The sequence below is a fragment of the Conger conger genome, chromosome 7, assembly GCF_963514075.1.
Source record: "Conger conger chromosome 7, fConCon1.1, whole genome shotgun sequence".
NCBI classification, from domain to species: Eukaryota; Metazoa; Chordata; class Actinopteri; order Anguilliformes; family Congridae; genus Conger; species Conger conger.
The window spans coordinates 42,645,450-42,660,487 of NC_083766.1; the positions used below are offsets into that span (position 1 = coordinate 42,645,450).

The 15,038-nt window shown below is 40.5% G+C and overlaps 1 protein-coding gene across 1 annotated transcript in view; it reads left to right on the plus strand.

Annotated features, from left to right (window-relative positions):
- LOC133133291 (rab effector Noc2-like) overlaps nt 1-14,659 on the plus strand; it is an 83,735-nt gene extending 69,076 nt beyond the window's left edge. The window contains exons 8-9 of the mRNA XM_061249398.1: nt 10,865-10,978; nt 14,547-14,659. Of these exons, the coding sequence (XP_061105382.1) occupies nt 10,865-10,978; nt 14,547-14,659 (227 nt within the window). The remainder of the gene's footprint in view (nt 1-10,864; nt 10,979-14,546) is intronic.
- The last annotated feature ends 379 nt before the right edge of the window (nt 14,660-15,038 follow it).

Here is a 15,038-nt window from a genome sequence, read left to right on the forward strand (position 1 = left end):
CTGTATAAACTAGTCTATAAACACTTAATATTTAATTATATGATATGTGTACTTATATAAGCAGATAATCATAAGCTTATTGGGTCAGGGGTGCATTGTTTTGCCATGGATAGCTATCATAGCCAGCAAGATAGGCAGAGGTAGCTAGTAACTGGCTTTGATCATGCTGTAACATTAGCTAGTTTGAACAGTTAAGTTTGCCTATAACATCTCATAAGGCAACTTCCCCTTAGTTTTCTTTATGTAGGCAATTGTTTTGATTTTTTTAACCTTGATTCCACCAGGAATACCAAATTAAGGTTTTAATTTTTCTCAATTTAAAAATTCAAGCACTTGTTAGCCTACTGTTGCTACAGTTGTGCATGTATTGTTAATTACTCGCATGAGATCTGATCATTTTGTTCTATTTAAAAAACGGATTTCTTTGCATGACTGCCCCTCCACTTCACCAACTATTTTCTGCTAGGTATAACACCCAGCATTAATCATCTCAGTAATTGTGTTGTGATTTTCAATCAAAAAGATCTCCAGACTTTGTGTAGAATTTCTTTAAGATTTTCAATCAGGACAAGGCAGCATCTTCAGAATATCAGACTTTATTCTCAGTGATCATAAAGCCGTGGTGTCTTCAGTTACATACAGGCTTTATACAGTTTTCAAACGGGCTTTTCTCCTCTCAACGGGTGTCTCTATCACCACGCCACAATCATTACACAATTCTTACGAACATAGGCTGATGCTCATTGGTTGGCATCAATTTTGCCAGCATTATGAAATCATTGTGGAAACTCCCCACAATCCCTCCTCTTGGCACTTATTTTCGAGACTGATAAACAACTGTGGAAAATGTGTCATAGGTGATCAAAATAAAAATGTGTTTAACTCCATAGGTGCACCAATGTGAGTGGCTTTATTAAGTGCATTCAAACACTGAGTGGCTTGATACAACAATATACTTTCACATTGTATATATGGATTATGTCTGTTAAAATGTGGTTATATTACTGTACAAGTTTATATAATGAATGACAATGACATGACATTTCCAGAGATTTTCAACATAATATTTCCAACAATCCATCATATTTTCCCCATATAGTTCACCAGAAATAAAAATCTTGTCGCTATTCTTTTAAAAATGATCTTTAAAAGAATGGCTGGTGTCCCCCTAGACACCAGCCATTCCCAAACTATATTCTACTTGCCTAATATTCCAGTTAGAGCTTTGCCCGTTATTGCAGCATGTTATCATTATACGGGATAAATGTATTTAATTGTAATTCAATATGGGAAGGGCCTCGTGTCCCAACATTGCGGGGAGGCCCCACAGAATTGTGCAGGAGGGCTAGCACTCCGGGCAGGTGCCCAGAGCGGGGAGAAGAGGAAAGTAGCATTGTTAGGGGGTCCAGATAGTAATTGATCCATCACAGCAGGAGGGAGAGGTGCCTGTGTGCGATAAGGAGAACCCTGGCAGAATAAGTCTATGGCAGCATAGCTAAGGGAAACAGAGGCAGTGGCCAACACAGCCATGAGGGCAGGCTTGAGACGGTCACCACCAGACCATGATTGGTTATGCTAAACACAGCACTACCAACAATGATCCACTGACAGCACTGACTGCCAAGTCCACCAGAGACTCTATAGCTTATGCCAGCCACCCACTCCTGCCCCTCAACTATAGGACAGACTAAAGAGATATGTTTTTAGCCTAGCTTTAAATAAGGTGATAGTGTCTGCACCCCGAACATGAGCAGGCAATTTGTTCCACAGGAAAGGAACACGACAGGAAAAGGCTCTGCCACCTATGGAACTTTTAGTTATCCTAGGAATAACAAGGAGGCCTGCACCCTGCGAACAGAGTATTCGTGAGGGAGTATAAGGATGAAGTAAATTGTTTAAATACAGAGGGGCAAGCCCATGTAAGGCTTTAAAAGTAGTATTTTGTAATTTATTTGGAATTTAACAGGCAGCCAGTGAAGTGAAGCTAACACTGGGCTGATGTGCTCAAATCTCCTTGTTCTAGTAAGAATACGAGCTGCTGCATTTTGAATTAGCTGGAGACCTTTAGAGGAATTTGCACATCCAGACAAAAGAGCATTGCAGTAATCTAATATTGAGGTAACAAAAGCATGGACTAGCTTTTCTGCATCATTTAGGGACAGTATCTTCCGAATTTTGGAGATATTCCTCAAGGGATAAAAAGCAACCCGAGAGATGTTTTTAATATGTGCATCAAATGCAAGATCTGGATCAAAAGTAACACCAAGGTCTTTCATGACAGCACTTGAAGTAATGGAAATTCCATCAATGTTTGGCATATCGTCAGATAATTTACATCTCAAGGACTTGGGCCCCACTACCATTATCTCAGTCTTCTGAGTTTAGAAAAATAAAGTTATGATTCATCTATTTCTTTATGTCTATAAGACAAGCTTCCATTTTTGACAGCTGGACAACTTCCTCAGGTTTGATTGATAGATACAACTGTGTGTCGTCAGCATAGCAGTGGAAGTTAATGCCATGTTTGCAAGTAACTTGTCCCAGGGGAAGCATATATAGAGAAAAAAGCAAGGGCCCAAGCACAGATCCTTGTCGTACTCCATATCTAACCCTGGATGGATAAGAGGAGTCATTGTTAAAATACACAAATTGATATCGGTCTGATAGGTATGATCTAAACCAAGAGAGAGCCTGTCCACAGAGGCCTACAAGATTTTAAAGTCTATCCAACTGGATCAGGTGATCAACTGTGTCGAATGCTGCACTTAAATCTAGAAGCACAAGTACAGAGATGCAGCCACTGTCAGAAGCGAGGAGTACTTTGACCAGGGCTGTTTCAGTGCTGTGGAAGGGTCAAAAACCAAATCGAAGAACTTCCAATTCATGAGCGGGGTGCATAAATTAACAAAGTTGTTTTGAATTTACCTTTTCTAGTACTTTAGACAGGAACAGGAGGTTTGAAATGGGCCTGTAGTTGGACAAGTCATTCACATCTAAGTTTGACATCTTAAGAAGTGGTTTGATGACATACAGGGAAGGTGTGCATTTATTTGTTGTTTTCTCTACGTCTTTAAGTGTCTGGGATAACCAGAAAGTAAATAAATAAACCACATTCCTCAGGAGAAAAACTACCGTTTAAAGGATGTTAATTTCTGGTGGAAGTGGTCGCTTCCCCGGTGAGTCTGTTAGCCAATGTTTATTGAAATAAATAATTATTTTTAGTAGCTTGCATTGATGTGTAGCAAATTATTTAATTTGGTTCATCATATGTCATTAGCAACAGCGTCCCCACCACAATGACTGTACAGCAGCTTAGGATAGTTTGATTTAGTGTTGTTAGCAGTCCAGTGAAATCATCCCGTCATTTTAAAATAAAATATGTATTGTATGTGCCACACATTTCCTTCCTTCCGTTTTCATAAAAAATGGTACAAGTCACATACAGGGAAGTTGTGTATTTGTCATTTTCTCTTTGTCTTTAAGTGTCTGGGATAGCCAGAACGCAAATAAATCTTCTGGTGGAAGCGGTTGCTTCCTTGTGTTTTGTTTGGAACACGGCGGTGAGTCTACATTAGCCAATGTTTATTGAAATAAACCAACAAGGGATGAAGACTAAACTGAAACATGATACTACCGTTTCATAAATATAAATCAATCATTTGATTTGGTATTAGTCGCGATAATTAATCCCACCAATCTTCAACATCTTTGTCACTAGGCCCATTGCAGTGACTGCTTTTTGAGTGATTGATTTTATGTGTGAAATTACTTTCAACAGCGCTATTCACGCAATTGGTTTAGATGCCTCTGCCATTATGTTGCTGAATAGCATAGCCCACCCTTTCGCTCCTGAAAATGGCACAAATTGTTTGCATTTCATTTGTGAGTCAAGTCTTATTTTAAAAACACATGCATTTGGGAAAAGCCATGGAGGGTATTGCATTCATTGTATTTCAGTAATGTTAAAATATAAATGAGGCGTGGCCTCCTGTTGTGTTAATGGAGCAAGTAATGGGGCTGGGACAATTGTGACATTTAGAAAAATCTTACTTTTATTCATAATAAAGTAAATAGGTAAATATGAATATAAATAGGTTACAATATAAATACAGCAGTGTTTGAACATGAGAGGGCATGAGCAACCTAGCATGCTATATCAAAACTGTGCAATGTCTTAGTCACTAAAAGACTATTTACAATGACATATATTTGAATTCCGTGGATACACACAGAATGGAGTAGCCGAAAAATCTGTCCAATAAAACAAAATCACTTGCACTTCAAGGGTGCCAAAAACAGACTTTTCGACTAGGCCGTTTCCAAAATAAATTGGCGAATAGATTGGATCATTTACTTATTTTCTAAGCTAAAATACCATATAGTTAAATGCATGCCACCTTCTATGGAGTTGTGTATCCACTTTTAGAAAAACATCACTGGTGTCAGACATACCATGAAAGAATAAGATGGTTAGCAGAACGCTACTAAGACATAGCTGGCAATGGCTTTGTGTAACAGTAAGCAGGTAGTAGCTAACATTACTAGGTAGGGTAATGTCAGGTAAATTGGGACATCAGGTAAATTGGGACATATAAGCTTTGAGGCACTGTGCTCTTTAAATATTAGCAGCCAGTCACTGAGAAGGTCTTGTAATTGTTGCTACAACACTACTTAACATAAAGCAATCGTTTTGATTGGTCTGTGGTAACCAGAAAGTGTGTGGCAAAACATTGAAGGACTTTGAAGGTCAGGCAAATCACTCAGTAAGCACTGTGATATAACGAATTTCACTGAAACCAAAAAGCAGACTAACATTCTGCAGAACTGTATTATGATGAAGTGTTTTATGAAGTCTTTTAATTTTAGTAGACAAATTTACCGAATACACATTTTTTTTAGTGAATAAGCTTTGAAGCACTGTTCCATTTTACCAAAAGGTGTTTCAGCTAAATTTTTTTAACTTTTTAAAGTGTTAATAGTTGCAATAACATCAAAATTTTATAAATTATGCAAATAATGAATTTATTGTCATTTTTGTATTCATACAACATCTGATTCCCTATTTTACTTTGTTCAGCCCTTCTATAAGCTATAATTTACTTAGATCAAATTTAGATCAAATTTTTCCCATTCTGATGGTTGATGTGAACATGAACTGAAGCTCCTGACCTGTATCTACCTGATAGTCTGCATTGCACTTCTGCCACACAATTGGCTGATTAGATAATCGCATGAATAAGTAAGTGTAATAAAGTAAAAAAAAAAAAAGGAAGTGTAATGAAGTAAAAAAAGGAATTAAAAAACGAATAAAGGGCTCGGTGAGTGTATATTTTATAAATGACTACTGAAACTTTGATTTAGTAACATATTTTTGAGCATCACACTGAGAGATCATATTATTTCATAAATTATATTCAAAAACACATAGACACACAGCTAAAAAACTGATCCAGGGTCAGGGAGGTGAGAAGTATTTTGCCTTTCATTGGAGATTGTATTTGCTCTTCTAGCAAAATGTATTGATTGAATACATTTTACATTTTCTTTTTAACAAGTATCTTTATTGGGTGTCCACATAGGAAATACAGAATCAAGTAATATATTTAACCCGTTTTTCTTTTTTTTCTTTTTCCCCAAACATTAATACAAAAGGGTCATACATAACATTGCCAATATTTAACAAGACATAATTAAATAAATAATAAAGAATAGGTAAAATAAAATAGAATAAAATAAATAACAGAAAAAGAAGAAGCTAAGCAAAAGCTCTGACCTGACTAGAATGGTGCAGTGGGTAGCACTGCCGCCTCACAGCAAGGAGGTCCTGGGTTCAAATCCTGGTCGGCCGGGGCCTCTCTATGAGGAGGTTGCATGTTCTCCTCGTGTTTGTGTGGGTTTCCTCCGGGTACTCCGGTTTCCTCCCACAGTCCAAAGACATGCAGGATAGGCTGAGTGTATGGTGCGTGTGCCCTGTGATGGACTGGCGACCTGTCCAGGGTGTATTCCTGCCTTTCGCCCAATGTATGCTGCGATAGGCTCCAGCCCCCCTGCGACCCTGTTCAGGATAAGCGGGTTAAGATAATGGATGGATGGATGGATGGATGGATGTCCCAATTAGTAAGACACTTGGAGTCTTCGGAGAGACCAATGGAAATAAAAGGACTAGGAACCAGCTTCTTATTAAGGGCTTTTGAGAGTAAATCATAAAAACAACACCAGAATGGATCCAGCTTTGGAAGAAAAAAAAACCATATGAGTGTGATGCGCTGGAGATAGAGAGTATCTAAGTGTCGCTAGTATTGAATAACTTTTTTACTCTGACTTTGGAAAAGTGAACCCTATGTAGGACCTTGAATTGTATAAGAGTCAACCTAGCACAGGATGAGGTAGAGTTAACCTTATCAAATGCCCCTTGTCACCAATCATCTGTAAAAGTGGTACCCAGCTCCACCTCCCAAGCACCTCTAGTTCCTACAAGTGGGGACGTCAATGCTGATAGAATTAGCCCTTCTATTACTGAGATAAATCCTCATGTTACAGGGGTTGAGAGAATCTGATCAATAAGGGAATCAGTTGGTTGATGGGGGAAATTTGGGAAATGAGAGCGAGCAAAGTCTGGAAAAATCTAAATAAATGGCTGTGTGGGAGGTTGAGCTTGGCCTTAAGATGACCAAAATCTGTAAAAATGTTGTTCTGAAATAAATCTTTAAAATAAGCAAAACCTTTGTTCTTCCATATTGAAAAGACTGGATCAAGAGCTGAGGGTAAAAATAAGTGGTTATTACAGATGGGCATTAACGGGGAAGGGGATGAAACTTGAACTGTCTCCAGATCTTTAGAGTAGACAACGATTGGGTTAGTAGTATATTTGTGGAAATCAGAGTTGGGTGGAGCAAAAACTACAGTTGATTAAGAAGTGGAGGGGCATTACATTAATGGCATTTGGCAGACACTCTTATCCAGAGCAACGTACACTTGATTAGACTAAGCAGGAGACAGTCCTCCCCTGGAGCGATGCAGGGTTATGGGCCTTGGTCAAGGGCCCAACGGCTGTGCAAATCTTATTGTGGCTACACCGGGGCTCGAACCACCGACCTTGTGGGTTCCAGTCATGTACTTCCATCTGACACCAAACTGCGGTGGGGGAGTTGTACATGTATACATTTTTTGGATATTTGCTGCCCAGTAATAAGACAACAGGTTCGGTAATGCCAGACCACCGTCTTCCTTAGATCTTTGTAAAGTGGAGTGCCCTTGGGGAATTTCCTGCCCAGATAAAAAGTGAAATTGTCTTGTCAAGTTCTTTAAAAAATGATTTTGAAATGAATAATAGCACTGAAAAAGATATCAAAATCTGGGAAGGACATTCATTTTAATATAATTAATTCTCCCAATAAGGGAGAGGCAGAGCACTCCACCATTTTAGCTCAGATCTGACCTCCTTATCCAATTTTAAAATAAGTGAAGAGAGGCTGTGTGAAATAATAACTCCTAAATATGGGAACTAACTAACTAGCCAGGTTAAAAGGCAACATAATAGCTGGGATCTGCTTTGCAGCATTATTAAGGGGGAAGCATTCACTTTTACTGATGTTCAATTTGTATCCTGAGAATTTGCTTAAGATTTGTGTAAGATTTCAAGGATCTTAATAACACCTGTGCTAGGGTTTGAGATAAAAAGTAAAAGATCGTCCACATAAAGCGAGACTCTGTGTTCAATCCCACTCCTAATAATTCTGGAGAAAAGAGTAGAAGCATTAAGGGCGAAAGGGGCTCGATAGCGACGGTGAAGAGCAAGGGAGACAACGGACTGCCTTGGCGACACCCGCGTGTCAAAGGGAAATACCTGAATTGAATAGAGTTTGTTATCACCGAAGCAGTAGGGGCGCTATACAAGAGTCGGGGGCCCAAAGCCAAATCTTTCAAGGACTAAAAATAATTAACCCTACTCCACCCGGTCAAATGCCTTTTCGGCCTCTAGAGAGACAACCATTTCAGAATTATGTGTATAAGAGGTTGAAAAAATTATGTTAAGGAGACATTGGATATTTTAAGATATTTGATGACCTCTGATGAAACCGGTTTGGTCCTCCGAAATAATATCAGGCAGGCAGGGGTCCAGACTGCAGGCCAGAACCTTAGCTAATAGTTTTACATTAGCGTTGAGCAAAACGATAGGTCTCCAGCTACCATATTCGTCAGGCCGCTTGTCCTTTTTCAATATTAATGAAATGCAAGCCTGGGTTAATGACAAGGGAAGGGCTTCCTGACCCGGCACCTTGCCGTTCTGCATCAATTTGAGACCTGTTGTAACCTCCTCCAGTTGTAGGGGTGCTTCTAAATTTGTTTTGGTAATTCTGTCAATAGAGGGGAAGACTACATTTCCAAAAAAAAAATGTTCATCAAAGTATTGTCACAAGGGAATTCAGATTTATGAAGATCGGAATAATATGAGGCAAAAACGTTATTTATTTCAATTGGATCAGAGATGAAGCTACCAGGTATTTGGTGTATCTGTGTAATGAAGCGGGAAGAGGACTGATGTCTCAACTGTAATGCAAGTAAGCATCTTAGGAAATATGGCCAAATCTTGCAAGTGTGGGGCATGATCTGAGATAACAATTGTTGAATATTCACAGGAGTTCACGTTGGGTAAAACGGCTTTATCCAGAAAAATATAATCTTATTCGCGAGTAAGCCTGGTGAACATAGGAGTAAAAGGAGAATTACTTTGAAATGTAGTGATAGCAGGAGGCAGGTTCGAACACTTTGCTGAATCAAAGCAAGTAATCAGTGATAGAACAGAGAGGCGGAGTTACAGAGCAGAATCGAAACTGGAGATTAGTTAGTAAGGTTAGTATGTTAGTTTACGTGATTCGATCTAATTTACCCAAATATAATTAGTACTGTACAATATCTTTGCTAATTGTTATTAGTAAATTAGTGCTATCTACAACTTGAACTAGCGAAAAAGCAGGAAGTAAGAAAAAGCTAGGCTGAGAAGGAATCTATGAAACCAGGAAAATTCCAAAACCACCCAAATAGTGCAGCACGCAGACAGGGGAGTGACTAGGGCTCAGAAACATACAGGCACAGACATAACAAATACAATGAACTGTAATGGATGACAGATAAGCAGATATGAATAATAATAAATAACAAGAAGAACAAATAAACTAAGACGAAAATCTGAAATATTACAAAGTCTCTGGTACTTTATATCAGCATCCTCTGTACCATTGAAGTAGCAATAACTTTTTAAGCATAAGGATCTGAAATGTATGGTGTCATCCTGTTATAAATGGTAAGAAGTCCATCTCAACCATCTTCACTCAATTTTAGTACAGTTATGTGCAATCTATGCCCCCTCAGTTGTGTTAGTTTTTTTTACAATATAACACCCGATTACAATGTTACATTATTTTGTTTTTCTATTAAATATTCACAGGTGATGGATAGTGAGATGAGTACATAACTACTTGTCATTCTATTAAATGGCATGACCATTGTGATTGGTTGTCATTTAAACCTGTTTAACAGTCTAGCAGTTACCATGGCTACCACAAGTCCATGTCAAGTCTGAAGTCAAGTCTACAGCAGTCAGTCCAAGTCAAGTCGCAAGTCCTTCGCCGCACTTCACCGTGCTTAAAGGAAAACTAGCCAAGCTTACCCTGTTACACATGTGTAGTCAGAGCAAGCTTTCGTCAAATTTCACTATTGGCTATGCACATCGTGAAGATACTGTTTATTATTGTTTATTACATTGTGTTGAAGACGCATGCACATACATACGCAAGCACGCACGCACACACACACACACAAGCATAGATCATATCACGGTCATGGGCATTAGCAGCACATGACTAGTGAGAGTGGCATACTCATAGGTCTTGTGCAAGACTGGTATTGAGGACAGATTCAGAGTAAAGCTCATGAAGCAGAGCAGCGATGAGAGTGGGAGTAATGGAAGGGTGCACAGGGTTTCAGCTGAAATCAGATGCACCGCGGATGTCAGCCAATCAGGTTTCAATGAAAGCAGCAGATGGGAGCTGTGCCAATGCCTGTTTTGATTCCCTCGCTCTGATAAAAAACAAAAATAATTTTTGGCTTGGCTTCGCTCCACTGAAGAGGGCAGACAGATGATGAGGTGTCAGGTTGCCCGATCTCGTTTTCACTACACCCCAGCACCCTGTTGCCACCCTTCCTGCCTTAAATTTTTTTTAAATCAATTCCTACTAATATTTACACTCCACAAGGTTAACTGGAATGGAGTTGAAAATGCTTCTGTCATACTCTGGTCATAGGGTATAAATCAGGAATTTCACACAGTGCTTTATATCCCATCCAGTTATACAGTGGCCAGATTTGTATATCTTCTTGTGTATGTAATGAGTAAAGTGATTAGCAGCAGTGGTCAGTAAATTTCAGGTGGTGGTTGGTAGCCTCTTAAAATTGGAAAAGTTTTGCTCCCCCCAATTCTCGCACATACCTTGGCTTCAAAGTTAATGTACAGTCGTGCATGTTTTCTTTTAAATATAATGGCAGCCCAAATGCTGTTTTCAGGTTGGATCTTTTAGAGCCTGGATATTTTGGAATTGGAAACTACAGGGTCAGAATCGGGAAATATGTATTTAGACCGAGCGCAGTAGTCCCATTTTGGACTAAGGCACCCAATAGAAAACCCATTGAAAGGCCTAGGAATCACAATGCATTTCAACGGTCATGTAAACGTACATTACGTTACATCCATCTGTTAAGGGAGATGTAACGTGCAGGTCGCATCTGCCCATAAGGTGTTAATACCCAGTTCTAGTAGAGTGTAGTGCTGTGTACTTGACCCATTCTGGGATATTTTTGCATGCAGTGGTCTCCAGTGAGAGTGACAGCGAATCGGAGCTGAGCGAGACCAGCCAGGAGAGCAGGGCCTTCACCCCCAGCTCTCAGGACATCCTGGACAGCAAGCAGTGGGATTCCTCAGGTGAACCCCCAAAAGTCCAGGCTCCTTTTACTGTAAGGGGATTTCGGGCTTGTTCCTTTTCTTTACAAATAATTCATTATACACTGTGTACACTGTAATTATACACTCATTTGTAGCCATTTTGTTTCATAAAGGATAAAACTCTCAAATGTCTGAGTTGCTCAGCTGCAAGGCGGCCAGCCTTCACGACTGTAATCCATTATAGGCATCCATTATGCAAGTGAGGACATACTACACAATCCCTTGTTGTCTGTCTAGCTGACACATTTCATGTCTATGCCAGGATATTAGTTAATGTGATGGTTGAGTATGTCCGAGCCAAATCCTCCATTACCTTGCAGTGCTAGCAAGGGATCTGGAGAGGCCTTTCAATAAGTAGATAATGACTTTTCAGATAATAACAGGTGATTTATTTTCCTCTCCATTCAGCTATTCATTATTCCCACATAATTCCTGGAGCTAGACTTGGAAAGAAGGCCATAAAGCTGTGATGTTCAATGGAGCAAGCCTGTGTTAAGTTTGGCTCAAATATGCATTCTCTGTTCCTTTAGCTTTTTCTAAGTCCCATAATTACAGGAAATAGATATGGCAAATAGGGTGCATGATGTTTACATATGTAGTCTATTGTATTCCCTCCATTGAGAATCAAATCTTTCATTTTGTGTATCCAGTGGATTAATTTGCAGGAATGGAGGTGCCTTTTTCGAAGGAGTTGACTGGTCAAAGAGTGCTACTTTTATATCCTACTTTTAAGCCTGACAATTCCTGCCTCCATGCAGCATATGTTACCATGGTGATATACACAGATTTAAAGTGAGTCAGCTTCATGATAAAGAAACCTCAGGGTTAAAGCTTAAGTTAGCTTGCTAAACACAGAATCTGTCTTCATAGTACACCCCTCTGCAGTTTCTCACCAAACATTTATTGTCCTCAACTGAATGGCTTAGACAGCCTATTCTCTAGCTGCAAGATGAATGACACAGCTTGCTTCAACCATTTTTATGCCACACTATCGATCTCCAAAAAACATTTTGGGAAATGATTTTGGGAAGCCTATTGTTTGGCCTATGTATCTGTCTGTGTTTTCTGATTTCCCAGCCTCACAATGGTTTCCTTGACTGCCATTGGCACAACTCTGGTCCTCATGTTGACAAATGCCAAACAACAAAGGCTATTGCAAGCTTAGAATCAAGAATAGACACTGAAAACTTTCTTATACCTGTACTAAGGAAGCAATTGAATACACCTGGTTAATCAGAAACAGCTGAGAATCCAACTGTTCATTAACTTTTGGTCCCCTCAAATGGGGGGGACTATCATCCAGATCACCCGACATGGATATAAAAAATAAAAAATCTCAGTACATGCATTTTTTAAAAATTAAGGTTAATTGTATTTATTTCGCACCAAAAAATTGGGCGTAGCTTGATTTGCATGCTTTCTGATAATAAGAAACACACTGCTATGTACTGCAGTATCTGTGTCTTAATATCTGTAGCATGAGGGGGGTCCAATCAGTGGCACACCCAGCATCGGACTCTCGGGCTCTATTCCTTCCTTCTATAATGAAGAGAATACCATCCTACTGAACTATATAAAGCACAGTGATGTGTCTTTCTCTAATACATGCTACTGGGCAGTGATCACTAAAAAACGCCACTAAGAGCGTAGTTGTGTGGTCTATTTGTTAAAATTAGATTAATCAACGGTCGTCGGTCGTTAACCGAGTTAATCTTTCAAATTTGGTCACGTAGGCTCTGATATAAGTTGCGTCAAAATTAGGCCATCGCAGACCTGCACAGACCTGCACACACCTGCTAGTGTAATACTTGTACAACCCATGTCTATTTTAATAACTTGACACTCAAACTGTTCAGGAATAGAGGAGGATAATAAAACAGTTACAGCGAGCGTGGATTTAACAAACATCACTACCCCTCCTCCTCTCTTTTTCCTGTCACATCTAAAAACACAATAACCATCCATTGTTGTCATTGTCTGACACAGAAATATTTAACCAAGATTCAGTAGCAAGAAATACATCAGGATTGCTTCGTAGCATCAAAGCCTGAATAAAATCTATTTTTGATAAATAAAAAAGACACATTAAGACACAGTATTCCCAATCCACATTTACGTGTTTGAAAGGCTACTGGTGTTAACACTACAGATGAGACCGTTAAAATCATATCAGGTGGCTGAATATGGATTTGTGTAAGATTAGTAACAGAGACACCCCTAGGTCTACATTTCTGCCAAGGCAGACGGGTACAAGCGATTTTCTCAATTGGGTATGCAGCTGCACCACAAAAAATAGCACCATCACTGACAGGGATGTTTAAAATGCCATTAGATGGTCAGAGCCTAGTAGAAAATGTAACAGTTGGCGAGGTGGAACCAATATAATAGGGACTAGGACCAGGGGAACGTCAATGTTTCACGGACCGTTCACCACATTTGTTAGGGCAGGAGCTGCAGGATACTTTACCCGTGACAAGTAAAGAATAATGTATGCCATAACATAAGTTGGCAGAAGGCACCCTTGCACCTGCTTTATTGGGGTGAACACCATCTATCCCAGAAAAGGTTAAAATTATCAATGAGGTTTACACAGTGAGCAGCGCAGGCAGATGAGAGCCAAGTGTTCAGGCCAATCAACTTCCCGCCAACATGGCCGGAATATCTCAAGCCTCATCTTCCCTCCCAGATCCGCTGGTGTTGATCTCTGTGTGGGTGGTGGCCTCTGGAACTGCCAGTCCGCGGTCCAGAAAGCAGACTTTATATGAGCCTATGCCTCCCACCTCAACCTTGACTTTCTTGCCTTAACAGAAATGTGGCTCTCACCAGAGAACACAGCCACCCCGGCTGCCCTTTCCTCTGCAGCCGGGGTTCCTTCTCTTTTTCCCACACACCCAGAACCTCTGGCAGGGGAGGTGGCACAGGTCTCCTAATCTCATCCTCATGGAGATCTAGTGTTCCTCATCCTTCTCCTTCTCCTCTCTTGAATTTCATGTGGTTACTTTCCCATGCAAACTCTTTATTATTGTTGTTTATCGCCCCCCGGGTCCTCTGGGGAGCTTCTTGGATGAGATTGACATCCTCCTTAGCTCCTCACCAGTCAATGGCACTCCCCTGATCCTCCTGGGTGACTTCAACCTGAAATCAGAGTCCACCCAATCTACCTTTCTCTCCTTCCTTTCTTCTTATGACCTTACCCTCACACTTTCCCCTCCCACCCACAAAGCAGGCAACCTTCTTGACCTCATCTTCACAAGGAGCTGCACAACGACCAACCTCTCTGTAACACCACTCCATATATCTGACCACTCTTTCATCTCTTTTTCTCTTTCACTCTCTTCTAACACCCATCCATCTCTCCTACCATCCACTGTCACCTGTCGGCGGAACCTATTCCACCTGTCTACCTCCACCCTCTCGTCTACAATCCTCTCCTCCCTACCATCTGCGGAATCTTTCTCTTGACTGTCTACCGACGATATTGCTACAACCCTCATGTCCTCCCTTTTATCTTCCTTTGACTCTCTGTGTCCTCTCACCACCAAATTAGCCAGGGCCTCCCCCGCCCCAGTCCTTGGCTTTCTGATGCTCTACAAGCTGTCCGAACCAAACTGCGGGCAGTGGAGCGAAAGTGGAAAGGGTCCTGTCTCCCCAGTGATATAGCTTCCTTCCATGCCCTCCTATCATCTTTCTATTCCTCTGTCTCTCTAGCTAAATCTTCCTTCTTTCACTCTAAAATGAACGCGGCCGCCTCTAATCCCCGCAAACTGTTTTCAACCTTCTCATCTCTTCTGGCCCCACCTCCGTCATCACTCACACCTGATGACTTTGTCTCCTTCTTTGAAAAGAAAGTTGATGCCATTCGCAATTCCTTCTCTTTTCTTACCATTCTTACGCCGATGACACCCAGCTCTTTCTCTCCTTCCCCCCAATACCCAGGTCACCACACAGATCTGATATCTCTGCGTGGATGACTTCCCACCACCTGAAGCTTAACCTTGCCATGACTGAGCTTCTCTACATCCCTAAGTCCTCTCCGACA